General features: G+C 31.4%; 4 protein-coding genes across 4 annotated transcripts; 3 read left to right on the forward strand and 1 right to left on the reverse strand.

The window, feature by feature from the left end:
* Positions 1–4,613: 4,613 nt before the first annotated feature.
* Positions 4,614–6,546, forward strand: LOC105134852 (probable xyloglucan endotransglucosylase/hydrolase protein 8). The gene is made up of 4 exons (XM_011039414.1): positions 4,614–4,888; positions 5,039–5,139; positions 5,294–5,496; positions 5,978–6,546. Exons 1-4 carry the CDS (start codon positions 4,714–4,716, stop codon positions 6,378–6,380), a joined length of 882 nt encoding a protein of 293 aa, XP_011037716.1. The 5' UTR covers positions 4,614–4,713; the 3' UTR covers positions 6,381–6,546.
* A 2,687-nt stretch (positions 6,547–9,233) lies between these two features.
* Positions 9,234–10,023, forward strand: LOC105134853 (major allergen Pru ar 1-like). Its single transcript, XM_011039416.1, has 2 exons — positions 9,234–9,508; positions 9,616–10,023. Exons 1-2 carry the CDS (start codon positions 9,325–9,327, stop codon positions 9,909–9,911), a joined length of 480 nt encoding a protein of 159 aa, XP_011037718.1. The 5' UTR covers positions 9,234–9,324; the 3' UTR covers positions 9,912–10,023.
* A 1,724-nt stretch (positions 10,024–11,747) lies between these two features.
* LOC105134854 (cysteine-rich PDZ-binding protein-like) lies at positions 11,748–13,593 on the forward strand. The gene is made up of 4 exons (XM_011039417.1): positions 11,748–11,876; positions 11,978–12,095; positions 13,099–13,190; positions 13,303–13,593. Exons 1-4 carry the CDS (start codon positions 11,861–11,863, stop codon positions 13,365–13,367), a joined length of 291 nt encoding a protein of 96 aa, XP_011037719.1. The 5' UTR covers positions 11,748–11,860; the 3' UTR covers positions 13,368–13,593.
* A 777-nt stretch (positions 13,594–14,370) lies between these two features.
* Positions 14,371–15,458, reverse strand: LOC105134855 (MYB-like transcription factor ETC1). Its single transcript, XM_011039418.1, has 3 exons — positions 15,202–15,458; positions 14,932–15,016; positions 14,371–14,833 (listed from the first exon to the last, which is right to left on the reverse strand). The coding sequence occupies exons 1-3, from the start codon at positions 15,251–15,253 to the stop codon at positions 14,746–14,748; spliced, it is 225 nt and encodes a 74-aa protein (XP_011037720.1). The 5' UTR covers positions 15,254–15,458; the 3' UTR covers positions 14,371–14,745.
* Positions 15,459–21,973: the final 6,515 nt, after the last annotated feature.

Consider the following 21,973-nt stretch of genomic DNA (forward strand, 5'->3'; position numbering starts at 1 on the left):
GAGTAATTTATCTAATTTTAAAATTTATAGGTAAAAAATTATAAATTAAATAGTTACATAATCAATAGAGATCATGTTAAATTAATTTTTATTTAATTTGATTTTAAACTCATTTTGGACTAGGTGATCAAATTAACCCTCCATTAGAGTTAATAAAATCGCAATTGACATGTATTATTTATTCCTAATTATTGAGAACATTTTATTAAAATGTAAGGCTATGATATTAACATGAAAGAGAAGAAAGTTAATCAAAATGAATCTGAAGATTGCTTATTTTATGAATCTAGCTTTGATCTAGTGTACTTGGTTTTCATTTGCTCCCTAAAGCTCCACCATTGCTGCAATGTCAAGTATCCATTTTACATCTTCCATGGAACAAATATGCCACTTCATGTGGTGTTGTTATACTTCACCCAAGCACACTCCTTGCATTTAAATAAACCACCATTTACTCACCTATGTTTATTTTAGAACTAGACTGTTCACAGTCTTTGCACAAGCTTTCCCTGCCTCCTATTCATTTCCAGGTTCTCTCCCCTTCCACTGATGTTGTTCCCCGTTTCATTGACAGTTGACGCTTATAGATATAGGTGGGGTAGTTTATGTATATCTTGTTAATTTTTTGAGATTATAAAGTTAATAACTACGGAAATTTTTAATGATTTTGATATTTATAAAATTCCAAGTAATACTATCTTATAAATAAATCCAAGATCCAGCATCCTCCTTGTTTTTTGATTGCAGCTTGCATGGGTTTTGCTCTTAGCTCTTAGTTATTGAATCTTGATTGGTCTACCATAACCCAATCGAATTATCTTGATGGTTAGATTAGTTTGAGTTTATTAAAACATCATTAATGTAACGACTTGACTAAATTTGATTGATTCATAACTCGGGCGACTCGGATAAATTTCCTGAATGAGACTTAATATTTTTTTTAAAAATATAGTTTTTCTCATATATATATATTATTAATGTAACGACTCGACTAAATTTAATTAATTCATAACTCGGGCGACTCGGATAAACTTCCTGAATGAGACTTAATATTTTTTTAAAAAATATAGTTTTTCTCATATATATATATATATATATATAGTTAGTTAGTTATTAACATTTTTTAAACCCTTTATTGTATATATTCTATGTTTTCATGAAAAGAATTATTTTTTTAATATGAGATTTGAATTTTAAATAGTTTTCGTATAATACTTTATGTTTATAAAAAAAAAAGTTATGTTTTTTTAATGAAGGATAAAAAATGTTTTGGTTTAAATACTTTAATTTAAAAGGATAATATAATATCTTTTCAATATGAGATTTGAATCCTTTTAGTATATATATTCTATGTTCACAAGAAAAAAATTATATTTTTTTAATGAGGGATAAAAAATGTTTTGGTTTAAATACTTTAATTTAAAAAAATAATATAATATCTTTTTAATATGAGATTTAAATTCTTTTATATATATATATATATATTCTATGTTTATAAAAAAAAAATTATATTTTTTAATGTAGAATAATTTTTTTTATTTAAATATTTTAATTTAAAAGTACAACATGATATCTGTATAGTTTCTGGATTTGTAATGATAGATTTTTAAATATTGTTATGAGGTTTTTCTTTTCCACCATCATGGGCTACTGGAGGAAGTTAAATAGATGAAAGCCAGCTATGGCAGCCGCGCGCGATGCCACGAGCCGAGGCAGGGGAACATTAAATTAGTTACATTTATAGTCTATTTATCTATTATATTTATGTAAGAACTACTAACTAGATATATTTTAATAGCTTGTCACATGGACAACTCTTTTTTTTTTTTTCAACTTGTTATTACTAAACCAATTATTGATCGTCTTTTACATATACTAATATATTGATATTTGCTTTGCAATGAATCAATATTATTTTTAAAAAATATATAAAAAAATATTAAAGATATAAAAAATATTATAATTATATTACTAAACCTAATAAAACGAGTTAATATTTAAACCTTTATTTATCTTTTTACTAGATCCAAGTAATATAAATTTAATAATAATATCAGATTTAAATATCTTGAGTTTAAAAACTATACAAATTCAGGCACCTGAACTTGACAACCATACCAAGTTCAGAGCCTTAACCAACTAAAAAATAATTAAAAACAAAAGTCTTTAGATAAGGAAAAAAATATTTGAAGCTAATATATTGATATGTGTTCTGCAATGAATCAATATTATTTTTTAAAAAATATATAAGTAAATATTAAAAGTATAAAAAATATTATAATTATGTTATTAAACCTAATAAAATAATTTAATTTTTAAACCTTTATTTATCTTTTTACCATATCCAAGTAATATAAATTTAATAATAATATCAAATCTAAATATTTTAAGTTCGAAAACTATGCCAATCCAAGCAACTAAGCTTGACAACCATATCAAGTTCAGAGCTTTAACGAACTAAAAAATAATTAAAAAAAAAAAGAGTCTTTAGATAAGGAAAAAAATATTTGAAAACAAACAATTTTAAAAAAATATTATTTATAATTTTTTTTTTAATAAAACTAATTAATTAATCTTTAAAATTTTAAAATATAGAAACCCGAGTAAGGCCCCACACGTCTAGGTCCCGAGTCATTCCACCATCCAAGTCCGGGTTTATATCCATGCCTCTGTCACCGTATAATCACTTCAAAATTGCCTGGCATGTGCTCCATTGAGATCCACCGTTTGAAGCATTTGACTTGTAATCATCAAACAGTTAATAAGATTCCATCCTTGAGCATCCTAAAAGGTATACCACTGGTTGCCCACATGCTCTGTCTGAACCACAGTGAAGAGGATAATGTTTCGTCACTGTATAGTGTTAGCCTTCCTTCTCGGTCATTGCGATTAGCATGTTGGTCTTGTTTATTACCGGGAAAGCAAGCTCTGCTTCCTAGTAATGCTGGTCTTGTTTATTACAGGGAAAGCAAGCTCTGCTTCCTAGTAGAAGTTCTCTCTTTATAGCTTGATATTTGGACCTCCTCCATTGCTACGTTAAAGTGAAGAGATTGCCTTGAAAAACCTGTCGAGTGCTCTGTTTTTCTAGAAATGCTAAGGCATTCGCAATTCATATAACGGTTTAATCTCAAATCTTTGTGCTTCTTGCGAGTGTTTATGATCTTAAAAGCATGTGTACATGTACATTAGCATTTGAAATTCAATTCCAGTCTTGCAATAATAATAATAATTATCATTTGATAATGAGATATAAGTTTTATGATTATGTATTTTATAACCTTTTTCAATAATTTTTTTTAAATAACCAATGTCAAATTTAATTGCAATAGATAATAGATAGTATGTTTGGTAATATAATTTGTTTTATTTTTAAATTTTTTTTTGGTAATAATCCATGTCAAATTTAATTGTAATAGATAGTATGTGTGGTAATATGATTTAATTAATTTTTGTTTAAAAATATTAAATTAATTTTCGTTAGAAGTATTCTAAGAATTTTAAAGTTTAAACATTAAAAATATAAAAAATCTTATAAAAATTGCAAGTGGGCTGTAATTTTTTGTCTGTTTATTTTTGTTTTGAGATTTCATATTATTGTGTGCTTCAAATTACAGTTGTCAAATCCAAGAACTTTCTGATTATTGTATGGCAAATCAAAATCGCTCAGCAACATATGGACCCCACCTTAAAATTCTCTGTCGAAACCCAGTGGAGGGCAGCCTGGCTTTCTCAGTCCCCCATGTATCTTCTATGTGATTATAATTCTACTCGCACCATTTTTATCAAATGCCTATAATACCCATGTCACTTTTGTATTTTGAGCCAAAGTAACTACATTTTTTATTTTAAAATATATTAAAATAATATTTTTTTATTTTTAAAAAATTATTTTTCAAATCAGCCATCAAAATAATTCAAAACAAAAAAAAACATAATTTTTAATAAAAAAATAATTTTTTTTAAAAACACAAATTAGTTTGCTTTTCTAAACACTCTTCAAATCATAAATTAATTTACTTTTGCTTTATATATATATATATATATATATATATAATTTATTATTGATTATGAAAGAATTTCAAATACAATAATTTATGAAAGTTTCGGAATTGAATTCAATTCATAAAATTCATAAAATTCCAAACATATTATAATTCAATAACTTATCATAATTATTAAACTTATTTAACTTAGATGTTAACTTAAGACTCGAGCTCTTAATTTCACCAATTTAAAAAAAAAAATCTACAAAATTGATAATGTTTGACCTAATTTACCCAATAAAAATCCATTTTAACTCTTTAAAAATAAATTCTTCAAAATAATATATTTTTAATTTTTTAATTAAAACCATATCATTATGAATTATTTTTTTCAATCAAGATTAATCCGCCTCTCTCAGTGCTCTAAGTACTTGGATTAGGTTTTATAACTTTGTAATTTATTCTAATCTTCCACGTCAAAACCCTAATGATATGATTAACATATCTAAGACGGGTAAAATTGTACATTCCATGATCATGTCCAAATAATTTATCAACGTTGACATGTCAACTTGGTTTTCCAGTTCTTACCTTCACAGTGGAAGCACGGCATTATAAAGTACTAATCATTAAATGCACATCACCTCTCACAATGATCCAGCTAGCTGCCCGTTGAGAAAGCTCCTTATCTGCCTTCTGATCCAAGCAAAACTGAGAGAAGGTTTCTACAATGGCAGCAGCTCTTCTCTTCATTGCAGCTCTAATGGCTGCTTCTTATACATCATCTGAAGCAGTTCAACCAAAAGCTTCTTTTGAAGATAACTTTAGTATAATGTGGTCTGAAGATCATTTCAAAACATCTGAAGATGGGCAGATCTGGTATCTCTCATTGGACAAAGAAACAGGTACACAAATTTATGCATTGATGCTTCAATCAAAACCAGCTGAAGTTCTTTATCAGTTCATTAATTAAATCATATAAATATATATACCTTGCTTAATGTTCAAGATTGGTATTCTTTTTAAAGTATTAATTTGGTCTCTTGAATATATAGGCTGTGGATTTCAAACCAAGCAGAGTTATAGATTTGGATGGTTTAGCATGAAGCTGAAATTGGTTGGAGGCGACTCTGCAGGTGTAGTGACAGCTTATTATGTAAGTCTTTCCTCTACTACCCCACAGGCTCAAAATGCCTTGAAATCTTATGCCTATGAAGCTTCACTAAGAAATTGTGCTTGTAATTCGATAGCAAGAACAGAAAATTAATGGGGAAGGAGGCTAATTAAAGAGGAATAACGTATGTTTGCAGATGTGCACAGAGAATGGGGCAGGACCAACAAGAGATGAGTTGGATTTTGAGTTCCTGGGGAATAGAACTGGAGAACCCTACTTGATACAAACAAATATATACAAGAATGGGACTGGCAACCGTGAAATGAGGCACATGCTTTGGTTCGACCCTACCGAAGAGTATCACACCTATTCCATTCTCTGGAATAACCATCAGATAGTGTAAGTCCTTCAATCTTGTGTTTATATATATATATATATATATCTCGGTTTTCGAAATAGAGATCAATGTTGGGATTTTTCAAATGCGTTAACTTCGAAGTTTTCATCTTTAAAAGCAAAAGCAAAGAAGAAAAGGCCAAGAAAGTAGATTAAAGGGACTGTTTCATGGACCAACTGTGTAAACATGGGTGCTGTTTTCCATGTTTTGTTTCAATTATAAATTTAACAAGTATTTGATTAATCAATATATATACATTATAATTTTGTATATTCTTAGATCTTGCTTGGAGTGAGACCATAAACCTCCCTTTTCAAATTACGAGACCTTAAACCTACCTCCTGAGATTCAAATGTGAAACTTATACCAAGCATAACTTTAATTCATTGGACTGGATACGAGGATGTCAGCAAATGATAGTTTCAATTTATCCTAACTGCAAGCCTGTGAAAGTTTTTCACTGAATATTGATGCAAACTGCAGGTTTTTCGTGGATAAAGTTCCAGTAAGGGTGCACAAGAACAATGGAGAAGCAAACAATTTCTTCCCCAATGAGAAGCCCATGTACCTATTCTCTAGCATCTGGAACGCAGATGACTGGGCCACCAGGGGAGGACTAGAGAAAACAGACTGGAAAAAGGCTCCATTTGTGTCCTCTTACAAGGACTTCAGTGTTGAAGCTTGCCAATGGGAGGATCCCTACCCTGAATGCGTATCAACTACGACTAAGAATTGGTGGGATCAATACGATGCCTGGCATCTCTCCGATGAACAAAAAATGGACTTTGCCTGGGTCCAAAGAAATCTTGTGATCTATGACTATTGCAAAGACACTGAAAGATTCCCAACATTGCCAGTGGAGTGCAGCTTGAGTCCATGGGATTGATGAGCAAGTGACTGTTTAATTACTATTCTTCAGCATCATTTGTTCTTTTTTCTTCCTTTTTCTTGAATACCGTTTTGAGATGGGTATAAATCACAAAGTATGTATTTTTATTGAATATCTATTTAATTTATTGAATTATTTATATTCAATTAGAGCAATTTTTTTGCACCTTGGCTAGAAGTTCTCTATCTGTTTTTATCTATATGAGAGTAGAAAAATACAAGAAAAAATATATAAAAAACATCTTAACTATAGGAAATACCATATAAATTGCATAAACACAATAACATACATCAATTCCAGCAGTAGAAATATCAATCTAGGATTATTCACTCTTGGTACGAGTATCTATTTAAAAATAAAATTTTATTTTTCTATTTATATAATTACAAATTGTATATTTGAGAAATTGAAAGAGAATTTCTTTGTAAAAGTACACTAGTGTTGTATGGTTTAGGTGTTGATAATAGATTACTTATTTTAAGGTATAAGTATTGTATTTTTTTTTGAAATTCAATCATGCTTTTAAATGTTTTTTTAAATTTTTTCGTATGATGATCATTATTTATAATTAGGAGCAATTTGTTATATTAATAGATAAAAAAAATAATTGATGGCACAAGCATTAAACATGACAACAAGTCAGCCACCTCACCATGCTCCAACGACACGTGTGGCGACTTCAAGCAGCCAAAAAGAATATTTCATGGTATTTTCTAATTACTCACAACAGGGTCTCTATTAATAAAAACCAAATGATGGCTTCTTTTTTTTTTCAGCCAGCAGGGAAAAAAAAAGAGCCAATCCAAAAAATAAAAAGATGGGCTTGAAAGTGACTCTTGATTACGTAGTTCTAAGATCTGGTCTGGTGGCCAGCCGATCCAAAATTTAGGTTTTAGATTTAAACTAAATTATGAAGGTATTCTAATTATTTTAAAAAAATCAAAATAAAATATTTTAATAAAAAAATAAAAAATAATAAATTATAATCAAATTTTGTTGGGTTACTAGATCAATCCGTCATGTCAGCTAGATCATATAAAATTTTTCTTTCACTTATTTTTTCTTTAACCTAACTCGGTTTTAGTTCTTAATCGATTAGATCTAGATTAACTCTTAATTTTAATAATTATTTTTTTTTTTTAATTAACATCGTATCAAAGAATTCATGTAAATTTTTAATACAAATTCATAAAGCCATACTTCATACAAGTGCTTGGTTGGGGAGAAATTCTTGCTTAATTGAAGAGAAAAACTCCCACCTACCTTCCTTTCAAGAACAAGTTTGTGTCTTCTCCTGGTGGAGGAATATGCATCGTCAAGAGCACAAGCAAATATTAGACGAAGGTTGAATCTCAGTTTTGAGGAAGCACTAATCCTGCTTGGCAGAGGAAATCACTTTGGATTGTTGGAAGTTTTTGAAGCACTAATTCTAGTGTTATGACTAATTTCCTAGCAAACCAATTCACTAAATAAATTAAGCTAACAAATTCTATATAAACTTAACGATTAAAAAAAATATTACAATATAAATACTAAACTTAAACCATCTCAATTTTTTTTACATGTTATTAAAATTAAAAAAAAAATACAAAGTTTATCTAATTACTATGTAACAGAATACCTAAGTTCTATTTTCTAGCAATGCATGACTCCTTTTCTAATCCTCTCAATATTAAAAAGGAGCACTATATGATTATATAATTTTGAGGCTTATTATATTACACCTTCTAGATTTTTTTGAGTAGCCATTAAATAATCTAGATTGATGGCCACTTTATTTGATCATTTGATGACACTTGAGCCAATTTTTTTTTTCTCAAAGTTAACGACACGGCTTCATCTATAACCATCTTCGATCATCATATTCTCTCCATCTCTAATTCAAATTTGATTATTTTTTCACTCTAAAATTATAAAAAAATCATATGAATATCTAAAATTTTATTTTTAACAACAAAATACATTTTAATTAAAATAAAATAAAATTTTAATTTTTTTAGCATCAATCAACTTTTTTCAATGCCCTTAAAGGTAAAAATCATCTCTATTAAATTCCTTTATTAACTTGAATCTATAAACACCAAAATTGAATTTATTGATGGGTAAAATCTTGTCACCTGATAGTATTCTCCCTCCTCTTTCAACATTCAAGGATTAAAATGTAAAAAAAAATAATCCAAGTTTATAAACAAAATGTAATAACTTAAAAGAATAGGGATGAAATTTAAAAACATTAAAACTTAAAGGATCAAATGGAACTCTTGCATGCCAAAAAAAGGTTCTGCTTCCTCCGTCATGTCAATTTTTGTCTTTTATCTCTCAATTTGTTTTCTAATGAAAAAACTAAAACTCTATTTCCAAAAAAAAAAAAACTAGAAAACTATTTATTATTTATATAGCTGATGAATATATTCTTGGAAGGCTTATTATGACCGGTTCTGGTCGGGTTTTCTTCAATCAACTGCAATAATCAGTATCTGTTTTCGATAAGGGAAGTAAAAAAGATTGAGATGAACTGGGAAATTGGTTTGGGTTTGCTACACAACACACATGTAGGCGTTATAATTATTTCTTAAAGATCCAGCAAATTGGGCTGCGGCTGCGCTGTGCAAGAAGGACCTGACTCTTTCGCCAGCATGCTTGTAATGAATTATATGAACACAAAACTACTGTATCAACGACATAGATCATCTTTATTTAGTTTTCAGAGGTGCTTTATTTGACTGGATCATATCAGACAAAAAAGAAGAAGAAGAAGAAGAAGAAATGACCATGAACAGAATATTAACAGTTAGTGATCCTTTCACACAGCATAGCCATGGAATTCCTCCAATAAATACCACCTCTACTTCTCTTTTGTCAGCACCACATACACATTCCTTACCTACAAGTTCTCTTCCCCTTTTCAATCCCTTGTGATCTTTGAAAATCCTAAGTTATAATGGGTGTCATCACTTTAGAAAATGAGTTTGCCATTGCTGTCGCCCCAGCCAAGCTTTTCAAGGCATATTGTCTGGATACAGATACTCTACTGCCTAAAATTCTGCCAGAACATATTAAGAGCTCTGAGATAATTGAAGGAAATGGAGGGCCAGGAACCATCAGGAAGATCACTTTTACTGAAGGCTAGTATTTATAATATTTTTCGTTATAACTGTATACTTGCATTTAACATATCACATGCTATATATGCTTGCATGAAGAAGTAATAAATTATTTTTTCATTGTGCAGGCAAAGAACTCAGTTATGCCAAGCAGATGATTGAAGCCACTGACGAGGAGAACTTAACATACAGCTTCAGCCTGATTGAAGCCAATGTCTGGAAGGATGCAGTTGAAAAGGTGACTTACGAACACAAGTTTGTGCCAACTCCCGAGGGAGGATGCATCTGCAAGAGAACCAGCACATATTACATCAAGGGTGATGCTGAGATCAACAAAGATCAAATCAAGGATGTGTATGGCAAAAAGACTGCAGGCTTGTTCAAGGCTGTCGAGGCATATTTCTTGGCAAATCCAGATGCCTAGATATAAAAATTCCTTTGCTTGATCATCTCTTTGTGTGGCTGTTTCTCTTCCTTTTGTTCTTAGCCAAAAACTGGCTTTGGCGTGGCAATAAATTCGTGCACATTTTTTGTTACGATTTTCTTCCTTGTGAGAGTTCTTTTGAAGCTTTCATAAGAAATAATAATAATAAATAAATAAAACAATGTATTAAATAATATGTCGACTCATATACTTTTTATCATATTTATTATATTGTCTTTTAAAATTAAATATAACTGAGCAAAGAATAATGTTAATTCAATATTTAAACAGGGTAAAATAATAAAATTTGATATTATTTTTTAATAAAAGATATGCCTTTCTGGGATATCTAAATAGAGAGGAAAGATTCTATTTATTAGATTTAGAAAATATTACTTATTTAATATTTCTTGCTGTGGTCATTTCTAGTCGAGAGGACGTCATCGTCTTGTTCCAAAATACATGATAAAAGGCACCTCAAGTGAAATTAAGCAAACTAATTATAATTAATTCTAATTAAATATTAAGAAAAATAAAATAAAATTATGACAGATTGTTAAAAAGAATGTTTTTAATATTATAAAAAATATTTTAATCTTATGCGAAAACAAACCAGGGATTGGAATCTGCAGGGTAGCCCCTGTTCCAAAACAGAGATGAACATGTAAATTTTTATTTATTTAAATTTGGTAGACGTCGTTCACCTAATTTTTTTTTTAAACAAGAACAAACTACTTGTCATCCCAATGCCAAATAACACGTCGTCTATTGGTTCAACACCGGCTAAGTAAAGCGTAGTCTATTGGTAGACTTTGATTACAGACTTCACTATGTTTAAAATATTACTTTTTATTTAATAATATAACATGCAAAAATTAGATGCCTGCAAAAATTAAATATCAATTAATTATTAGAATGTTTATTTAAAATTAGGATAATCTTATAAAAAATTAAAATAAATTATAATAACCAATTCCAAATCAATAAAGTGTAAAAGAATAAAATTAGAAAAAATAATAATTTGGAAAGTATAATTAAAAAAAGGAAAAAAAAGTAAAAAAAAAATTGAGGTGCTTTACTGTTTATATATTTTTTTTTCGAACAGTAAAGCATCAATTTGTTTTCATTTCTTGAAGTAAAGAGAGTAATTGTCTTTTTTTTTTCAAATAATTAAATTTATCTTGTGATCAAGTGTTTACTTACAAACAATGTATAGAAGCAGCTTTTAGTTTTCATGTAGTCGAATAACACACACGAGAAGAATATTTATTTATAAAAAAAATATTAGGGAAAACATTAATTTAATCTCATTATTTGTGTTCTATATAGGAAAAATAATAAGGAAAATATTAATTTAGTCCCAAGACTATATACTCATTCTACGCTAAGTTCTAAACTTATAAATTTATAAATTTGATCCAAATATTTCAAAAATATTAATGTTTATTAACGTTTTCATTAGATTTTATTCAGATTGATGCTATGTTAGTTCATAAATAAGCATTTTAGACTGAATATGTTGATCTTCATTCACTTTTCCATCAATTGTTTCTCAAATTGACCCCATCTTGTATATAAATTTCCAAAATAGGGTTAAAATATTAAAAGAAATTTATAAAATGATGCAATTAAAAATATAGAAAACATTTAGGACTTCATTGATAAAATTTATAAATTTGGGTCCAATTGAGGATGGGTTTACAAGTCTGAGACTAAAATTGAGGTTTCCCAAATATCTAAACACAATAAAACTCACCGACTCTTCGGTCAACATAACTTGCCGCAGTTTGAAATTTCCTTTCAGCAGTAAGGATACTTTAGTCAATTCAGCAGTCCAATCCAAAACTCTATACATGCATAGCAACGACTTGTCTCTCTAATCCCCCTCTTCTCCAGGAAATCTCAATTTTGGGCAAAAATCCCCAAAAATCAGAGCAAAAACAACAAAAATGGTGTGCGAAAAGTGTAAGTCTCTTAATCTCGCATCCAAATATACTTAATATATGATTGATTAATCTAATTTTGTCTCGATTTTTGAGATTTATATTTTGATTTTGATTTTTTAGGTGAAAAGAAGTTAAGTAAGGTAATTGTTCCTGATAAGTGGAAGGAAGGAGCTAGCAACACCACCGAAGGCGGTGGACGGAAAATCAACGAGAATAAACTCCTTTCCAAGAAAAAAAGGTTCTCTTATTCTTTCTTTTTTCTCAGCTTTTTGTTTCTTCTTGTTTTTTTTTTTTTTGTTAGTTCCTGGCTGTGATCGTTAACACAGTGAAAAAATAATTTTTTTTTTTAGTTTGCGTTTTGGGATTTCTCAGTAGTGACTAGATAGTGTGAATAACATGTGGTAATGCTGTTTGATAGTGTGATTTTTATGGTATTTTCTGAGCATATGAATGAATTGCGATGCGGATGAATACCTAGGTTCTTGCTTATTGTGCAACTTGCCCGTTCTTGGATTTGTGGTGTGGATGTGTTAAAATATTTGGCAGAGTATGATTACAGATTAGCTTCGATAGTATTGCTATTTGTTTGGATTATATGTGTAGAGGAAAAGAGTTTGTGAGCTAGTTTTAGGGTAAATAAAGGGTATGAAAACAAACCGTGGGAGTTGGAGAAGTTTCAGACTTGTAGGATCTGAATGCCCGCAAGGGTTGAAGCTTCTTTCTGTAGAGAGTATGGAGTTCCTGTGCTCCATGAGGAATTAGAGCTATTGTGCTAGAATTTTAGAAAAAAATGAGAAGGCTTGTTGGCTTTGCTAAGAAGGTTACGAGCAAGTTACTTGGCGGTGTTTGTGTTCTAACTTAATGTATCTGCTAGAAATTTTGTTACGCCTTTTGCCGAGTGAAGGACATCTAGATCTTAAGTAGCAGTAATAGCCAGTGGGTGATTAGGGAATTAGAATGCAAGGATCAGGATGGGTTTGGTATAGACGCAGTAGTTGTTGTTGGGGTAACTGATTTCCGTATTATTTTTATAGTCCAGGTTGAATGAAAGTTTGTCTTTCTTCTAGTTTACCTCGTGTTCTTGTATTACACTTTTGCTGCTCTTTTTTTTTTTTTTTTTTTTCATTAGACATTATAGTTTGTTGACACTAATGGTGTTTCACAGTAGCAATGGGATTTCGCATTTGTAATTCTTGTGGTGTGATTCTGTTTTAACTTATTTGGAGTTCTATTTCTTGCAGATGGAGTCCTTATGGAAATACCAAGTGCATGATTTGCAAGCAGCAAGTACATCAAGATGGCAAGTACTGTCACACCTGTGCTTATTCCAAAGGTACTGTTGTTGATGTTCTGACTTCAGTTCCGTGTTCTGATTCAGATTTGTCGAGTTTAACATATTAGTAATTGTTTTGCAACAAGTTCTAATTTTGCTATTAATGTTGCAGGAGTTTGTGCTATGTGCGGAAAGCAAGTACTTGACACCAAGCTTTATAAACAAAGCAATGCATAACACAACTGAGATGCTATCTGGTACTTCTGGTCTGAGTGTTATAACTGTTGACTTGTGACTGCTTCTCAGCTCGATCGTCAAGCTTATGAATATGTAATCGGATCTGTAACAATCGCTGACAGTCATGTAATATACTAGAACGCTTGGTTGGTTTCTTTATTGCTTATCAACAAATTATGTTACGAGTACAGTATACAATTTCATATCTATTTTCTTTTTTGATTCACCCTCCAATGCACACTTGTGAACTTTTAGAATGATACAACTTTTGAAGTGATAATTTTTTTTAGAATGATGGAAAATATGCTGAAGTGTGTGGTTAACTATAGGGTTGAAAAAGTGAAGTTATATTGAAATTGATAATAAATTTATATAGTAGATATTATACATATATCATATAATAGAATATTACTTTATCATTAAATATAAGAGAAATGGCTTTACATACCTTTATAACAGGGCACTATCCTTGCATGTATTCAATGTATCTTTAAAATGTTTTTACATCTTCAACCTATCATTTTGTTATGTTTTCATCGTCAAAACTAACATAAGTACATAAAATGTTAAAAAATATGATGAAAATCAACGAAGGACATACCAGTCAGTCAACATGAGGAAACATGATGAAAGGAAGGATTAAAGGCAAATAAACAACCATATTTTTAAGATAGATTGGATATAAGGATGAATTAGACACAAACTCGTGTGCGTGTATTTTCATAAACAAAAAGCTGGAGAAGCTCTAGGTTTTGCCATCGAGTTTGGGACGTTTCGAGCTAAAAAACTCAAAAGCCAAAAGTTTGGAAACGGACCCCTAATCATTGCTTTCCCTGGTTCTGCATTGTTTTTATTTTCCATGGTGATATTTTCCCCGAGAAAATGACATGGTGGTTGCCTGTGGGCTCCAAACAGTGAAAATACTGAGCAAATATTGATGCAAACAACAACAATAGTGGCTGCCAAACTTCTTGTTTTTTTTTTCAAAAAAAAGAAAGATAGGTTAGTAGGAGGAGGAAAACTCTGAAAAGGAGATCTTTCGGATAAGCACAGGGGACGAATGGCTGACAATTACACGGACAGAAGAAATAGCCATCGAATCTCAAGCCATTTCTTGCAACAATATTTAGTACACGAAAACGTATTGGAGCACAAGGAATACATATATTCGGAAAAGACAAAGAAAAGCATAGAGACATGGGATATTCACAAGGAACATTATCCTCATTTAAGGTATAGCAGCTAATAAATGATCACAATAACCCTTCATGAAACACAGCACAGCTACAGAACCAGCTTAACCCTTCATCTTCTGCTCATGAATGACAGAAGCACAACTCGCTCTAGCAGACGTAAAGTAAGAAAGCTTAAGATGCCTTCATTCACTCGTAGAGCATCTAGTGTTCCAATACTTCTCTATTTCCTCAGCTGTTCTTCCTGGAATCCTTCCAGCAATTAGAGACCACCTGATGATTAAGATTATTACAACTTGGGTGTTAGATATTTTGAATCTGAAGGCTAACAAAGCCATTGAAATAGAAAAACAAAAGGGAAACAGACAAACCTCTCTCCAACTAGATTAAACATCCTAATTATAAGCGTCTCCTCATCCTCAGAGAATTCAAGATTTGATTCCTGACTTGTTTCCTCTGAACAAAACACCCCAAAACCAATAAACTCTACACCCTTTGGAGAACAAACAGTTCATACATAAAGCCGGAAGGGTAACGAACATAGGAGGGGCGAAACTAATACCGTGTAAAAACAAGCAATATTTCTTACCAAGATGACGTGTAGGTAAAGGAAAGTGCTCATAGAAGCGAGTGTACAGTACCTCTAGAATCCACAGAAGTTTCGTCAGAAGAAGAATGTTCAGTGTCAGCCATAGCGAAAAAGACTAAAGATACTGAAGGATCACAGAGTCACCAATAGGAATTTAGTGAAGAAACAACGGAGGTAAAGCTTTTGGACAATATTAAAGCCATTCAAGGACTAATATACTAATAGCAGAGGGTGTGAAGACTGGTAGTTGTGCATTGAAGGACATATGCAGCACAACTGCTTTGATAGTTAGTAGGAGCTATGACTCTTTCGCATTTAATTTTGGTGTCATGTAATCAATTATTGGAAAGTTAAACCAGGACCACATACAGTAGGCCAAACTAGGATAATCAAGGATCGATGCCCTCCCTTTCTTTTTTCCCTTTTCCCCACCTCATATATATTGTAGTATAATATTACCACGTCTTTCCATCTCAAAAATTCACATGGTTATTGGGCGAGATTGCTCATTACATTTGTTTATATTCAAAGTAAAAGTGGGAAAACATTATAATGAACACGCATCGACAAAATATGAAGATCTTTTTACTGGTAATGTAAACTTTTATGATGTTTAAATTATAATTACTTGATATTTATAGCATAGAAAGGAAACATATTTAAAAAAGAAGAAAAAATCATATCCGATCCACCAAGTGTTAAAACAATCTTCTCTTTTATTAAAATATTATTTTTAAACTTTTCATTTCTTGTGTTTTTTCTTGGAAGTTAATAATTATTGTTGTGTAAATAGAGAACAGAAAATGTTATTATTTAATGTTGAATTATTAATTCCCTGATCCCATATTTAATTGGGAATTTTATCATATTTCTTATAACTAAAGGTGTTTAGGACGACATTGCTACAACCTGCATCGATGGAGGAGATAATGTCCAAGTATATGATCTAAAATGAAAAATCAGTCGAACCATACAAGAGAAAGGTTCTCTAGAAGACTACAACACTAATTTACAATCTTCTTAGTGAGAGATCGACTACAAATGCCTAAATCCCATGACATGTGATGGGGACATACAAAAATATAACACATTAGTTTAAGAAGATTGAATTTATACCTTATTAAATGGTTTAGATTATTAATTTGATCAAACTGACCAAGACATTCTTCAATAGAACCTTCTATCATTGATTGAGCAAACCTTGGCTTAAGTAAGAAGAGAAAACACCAAACAAACTATGATGATGGAGGAAGAAGGGGCAGATGATTTCAGTTTATTAACAAGAGACAGAGATATAAACTAGGGTGAGATGAAAAGGAGAGACATGATAAATCTAGAGTTGCAGAAAGATAAAGTCATAAAAAATGATGAGAATAACAAGATGACTAATGAGGGCTAGAATGATTTCAGCAGCCTCACTCTTACAAGCCCGAACAAACGGGTTAGACCTAGTGGTAACTTGTCCAAATCAATTTTTAGCCCATCATCATCTAATAAACAGTCTCTTCAGCCTAGGCCTGGTCCACATGGGCTGAATTCTAGCAAGCTAATTTTTTATAAAGTAAAAGCTCATGAGGGCGGGTGCACATATTATGGCAAAAATAAACACACCAAAGACACTTGTTTTCAGCTGCACGGGTATCCAGAGTGGTGGTATAAACTAAAAGGAAAAAAAGATGAATGGGATGACCTAGCAACATTTGTTACTAATACAGATTCAAACACACTTATGCCACTTGACAGTCAACCTTAGCCTTTAACTTAATACCTATGTATTATTGGTTTCACAAACTTATTATCCAATGGTGAACATATAAATAATTGGATTATTGACTCTAAGGTGACAAATCACATGACATATGATAATAATAACTTTAAAACGAAGTTAGTTCCTCAATGGAAGGCCATATCAAATGGTAACAATGATATTTATTCAATACTAGGGGGAGGAACAATAGAATTATCAACCATATTCACTCTTTCTAATACTCCTTTTGTTCCTTCACTCTCTACTAAATTACTATCAGTAGAGCAGGTAATAGAAGATTTAAACTGTTGTATACTGATGTACTCCTCATTTTGTTTGTTTCAATATATTTTCATGAAGAAGATTTTTGATCGTGGTATTAAGAGTGAGGTTATATTACGTGGATGATTTAGACTTTGGAAAAGTTCATTTTGCCTAATTATCACAACGATAAAGACAAGACATTTGATTATGACATTATCAATTAGGACATCCATCATTCAACTATTTACAACTTTTATTCCCTACTTTATTTGAGAACTGCTATCTAATTTCAAATGCAAGAATTGTATTCTAGGTAAAAGTCATCAAACAATTTACTCTATCAATTATAATAAATGCAATGCATCATTTGAGATTATTCCCTTCAATTTATAGGGTCTTGCACCTGTTCTGACTACTACTGGCTTTAGATGGTTTGTCACCTTTATTGATGACTATACAAAGGTCTCTTGGGTTTATGTGTTGAAGTATAAAAAAAATGTCACTTCTTTATGGCCAATAAAACTCTTTAATATGATAATAAAGGCGAATATATTAGCCAAGAGTTTAGATAATTTTGTGATAACAAGGGCATTATATATAAGACTATATATTTATATACTTCTTAACAGAATAGAGTTGTCAAATGAAAAAATAGACACATATTGAAGACAATACAGACCATTATAAGAGTTGTTTATATGCCTCAATAATGTTGGCCTGATGTCGTGGGTTTATCTATTTATCTTCTTAACTGTATGTCATCCTACATACTTAATTTTCACATATCACTCCAATCTTTGGAATGGTATGTTAAACTACCTTCAACACTCCATATACCTCTAAAAATATTTAGCTGTGTTGCATTACCAATGATCCAAATTGGATTTATGTGTTGTTCGTTGTGTCTTTCTCAGTTATGTTTTTATAAGAAAAGATATTGGTATTATGATCTCCTTTCACGAAAACTCTATGTTACTATGGATGTAACCTTTCTTAAGACCAAATATTTTTTTAATGAACCATCCTCATCTATTCTTCAATAAGGGAGAATAAACAAGAATAATAGAGATGAGATTGGGTTTATTTTAACTATACTTAAACAACACTAGTGATTACTAAACAAATTGAATATACCAACTTACATACTCAAGCCACATCAAATAACCCCCTCTCTAATATACAACACAACCAAAATTAGAATTGTGAGGACAATCCTCACATTACAACTTATGTAAAATCTCATGACTTTCCTACATTACTTGATTATATAGCATACAGTTTACCTCATAGACATAATTGGGGAGTGCCCCCAAAGCGGTACTCATTAGAAGTAAAAAAAAAAAAAGTTTAAATACTTCATTATGAATTTTATCTAGCCCATAATATGTCAGATGTAATAAAAGTCTTTATAGAAAAAGTGTCTTCAAAATAGGTTCCATAAAATATTGAAGAAACCATGCTAGATGAACACTAGAAGATGTTTGTTTATGATGAAATGAAGGTTCTCCAGAATAATAATACTTAAGAACTAACTACATTACCAGATAAGGAAAAACATTTGGATGTAAATAGGTGTTTATTGTGAAATATAAAGCAGATGGAATGGTAGAACGATACAAAGCAAGACTAATAGCTAAAGGATACACACAAATATATGGTATGGACTATTAGGAAATGTTCTTACCAGTAGCCAAACTGAACACAGTTCATATACTCCTATCACTTACAGTAAACCTACATTGGCCTTTACATCAATTTGATGTAAATAATATATTTTTTATGGAGATTTAAAAGAGAAAGTATACATGAATGTTTCCCTTGGTTTTACTAGAAGAAAGAAAATATAGTATGCAGACTTATAAAATCACTTTATAAACTGAAACAGTCTCCTAGAGCATGGTTTGGAAGATTCAGTATAGCAATGCAAAAGCATGGATTTAACCAAAGTATCTCCAACCATACACTATTTCTAAAAAAAAATGGAAAAAAAATAACTTTGATTATTTATAATGATGATATAATAGTCACAGAAAATGATGAAGAAGGAATTTTAGAATAACAAAAGTATCTAGCAAGTGAATTTGAAATAAAAGATCCTGATGGATAGAAGTATTTTTTAGGAATCAAAATACACGGATAAAAAATAGGCATATTCACAAAGAAAGTATATATTGGACCTATTAGCTAAGACAAGTATGTTGGACTGCAAACTATGGATACGCCAATCATACAAAATCATTGTTTAGTAGAATATCTAGATTGGGTTCCAAACATAGAGAACAACATCAAAAATTGATGGGAAAACTCATATACCTTCCGCATACACATTCTAATATTGCATATGAAATCAGTCTAGTCAGTCAATTCATGCACAACTTAATTGAAGTACATTTGAAGGCAGTATTACTAGTGTTTAGATACTTAAAATTCTCTTCGAGAAGAGAAATTCTTTTCTCAAAGAATGATCACTTTAACATCATTAGTTATATTGATGCAGACTAGGCTGGGAATTTGACTAACACAAAGTCTACTTTAGGATACTTTATCTTTGTTGGAGGGAACTTTGTGACCTAAAAAAGTAAGAAGCATAATGTTGTTGCTCTATCTAGTGTTGAAGCATAATTTAGGAGGATGACCAAAGTATTATGTGAAATACTATGGATAAAAAAGCTATTTAAGGAGCTAGGTTATCCTATGCAAACTAAGATCATGATGTATTATAACAACAAAGCTGTAATTGCTATCGCCAATAATCTAGTTCAACATGACCGAACTAAATACATAGAAATAGATAGATATTTTATCAAGAAGAAACTCCATGAGAAGACTGTGATTTTTACTTTTGTCAGATCAATTAGCGGATATACTTATTAATACACAATATCAAATAAAGTGTTTCAGATGTATTTACACTTGTCGCACGTGTGCAGCGTCGTGGCGAGTTTTCCACTTTTATCTGGAAATGTTGTATATGTATCTAGCAAATATATGGAGATAAGAAAATATTGTCTTTTGTTGGTGGAAAATGGATTGGGAGTCGCCATCTAGTGTTTTGGTCACTAGAAACCCTAACTAGTCTTAGAGATTGGGTACGGAGACTGGTTGCGTAAAGGGAAGGTATTAGCACCCCAAATACGTCCTACCTAAGGTAAGCTGCACTGTTTTATTGTCTGATAGAATCTAAGGTTTTGTCGTGTTTCTTAGTTATTGGCATGATTTAAGAAAAGTCCTCCTCGGAGGGGAGACCCTTTTTTTCTCGGGTAACTCTGACCTAAACACAAGAATTTAATTTCTAGAATACGTCTTACGTATAACATCGTAACCCCAGATATTAAAAGAAAATAAAATAATTTTTTTGGAATTTTTGAAATATTGGCCTAGTTGTCATGGCTTGAATAAACTAGTTATTAAAGTCAAAATGCATGCTAAAACATATATTTTTTTGAAATTTTCTTTATACTATGAAAATATGATGAGATGATTTATATATATATATATTGAAGAGACTACGCCGTATGCACAAAAACAAAACATTTTTATTTTTGTGTTTTTTTTTATGACTTAATGAAAATCGAGTATTTTAATACCGGACTTGTATCTTTACAGTATAAAAATACAAACTGATATTGATCAAGATGAATAACAAAATTGTAGAAAATTACATATTCTTTGAAGAAAATTCTTTGAATGGGCCGAACCCGACCCAAAGGAAACTGGGCTGAAACGGGCCCAAAAAATAAAACGGACCTACTTCCTACAGGCTGGACTCAGCCCAGCCGCATGGGTTGGGCTAATATTCTAGCCTGGAACAATAGTAACCGGCTGTACATGTGTACAGTACCAGGTTACTGTACACGCATAGTAACCGGGGGTACTGTACATGTGTACAGTGCTAGCCTGCACAGTAGCTAGTTAATTAATACTGTGCATCGTCACTTACCTGGATGAGAAGCTGACAGTGATGCTCGTGTCTGATTTGGCGATGACAGATGACAGTGATGCTGGTGACCGGTTTGGTGGTGGTGTTGCTGTGACGGCTCTTCCTCTTCTCTAATGTTTCGACGTTGGTTTCTCTCCTCTCTTTCTCCTCTATTTCCCTTTCTCCTTCTGCTCCCAACTGTGTTGTTGTCGACTAGGAATACAATGGCAGCTTGTGGTGGTGGAGAGGACGTGCTCTGTTCCTAGTGGTGTTGTTGCAGCTGGCTGTGGTTGCTCTTCCCCTTCTCTACCGCTTTTGTGTTATGTCTTCTCCTTGTTCAGTCACCTTGCTTCTTTGTTTCTTCTTCCAAACGACAGTTCTAAGGGCAAGGTGGGCAGTTCCTGGTGGTAGTGTTGTTTCAAACGGTGAAAAGAGACGAGAGAGAGAGGTTATCGTTCTTCTCCTAAAAAAAAATCATCCCCCCTCCCCTGTTGCAGCTGCTAAGAGCAGTATTTATAGGCGAAGGAGGAGCAGGGAAGGCGTCGCTGAGCAGGGAAGGCATCGTTGCACATGGGGAGTAGGCGACGTGGGGCTCTAGTTTTGGGAGCAGCATGCAGTCATTGTTTCTGGTTTTAAGAAGGCGTGGGCCTCCAGTCATTGTTTCTAGTTTTAAGAAGGCGTGGGGCTCCAGCAGCATGCGGGAAGAGGAACAGTATCAAAACAACACTGTTCAATTTATTTTTTTAATTATTATTTATTTATTTTTATTTTCATGGGGCCGAAAATAGGTTATAACAACACTAACTTGAGAAAAAGTGTTAACAATAATTAATTTATTAATCAAATATTACAAATCAAGAAAACTAAAAATCAGGAATAAGTTTAGGAAATATT

This window comes from Populus euphratica, unplaced genomic scaffold (genome assembly GCF_000495115.2).
Source record: "Populus euphratica unplaced genomic scaffold, PopEup_1.0 scaffold120.1, whole genome shotgun sequence".
Lineage (NCBI taxonomy): Eukaryota > Viridiplantae > Streptophyta > Magnoliopsida > Malpighiales > Salicaceae > Populus > Populus euphratica.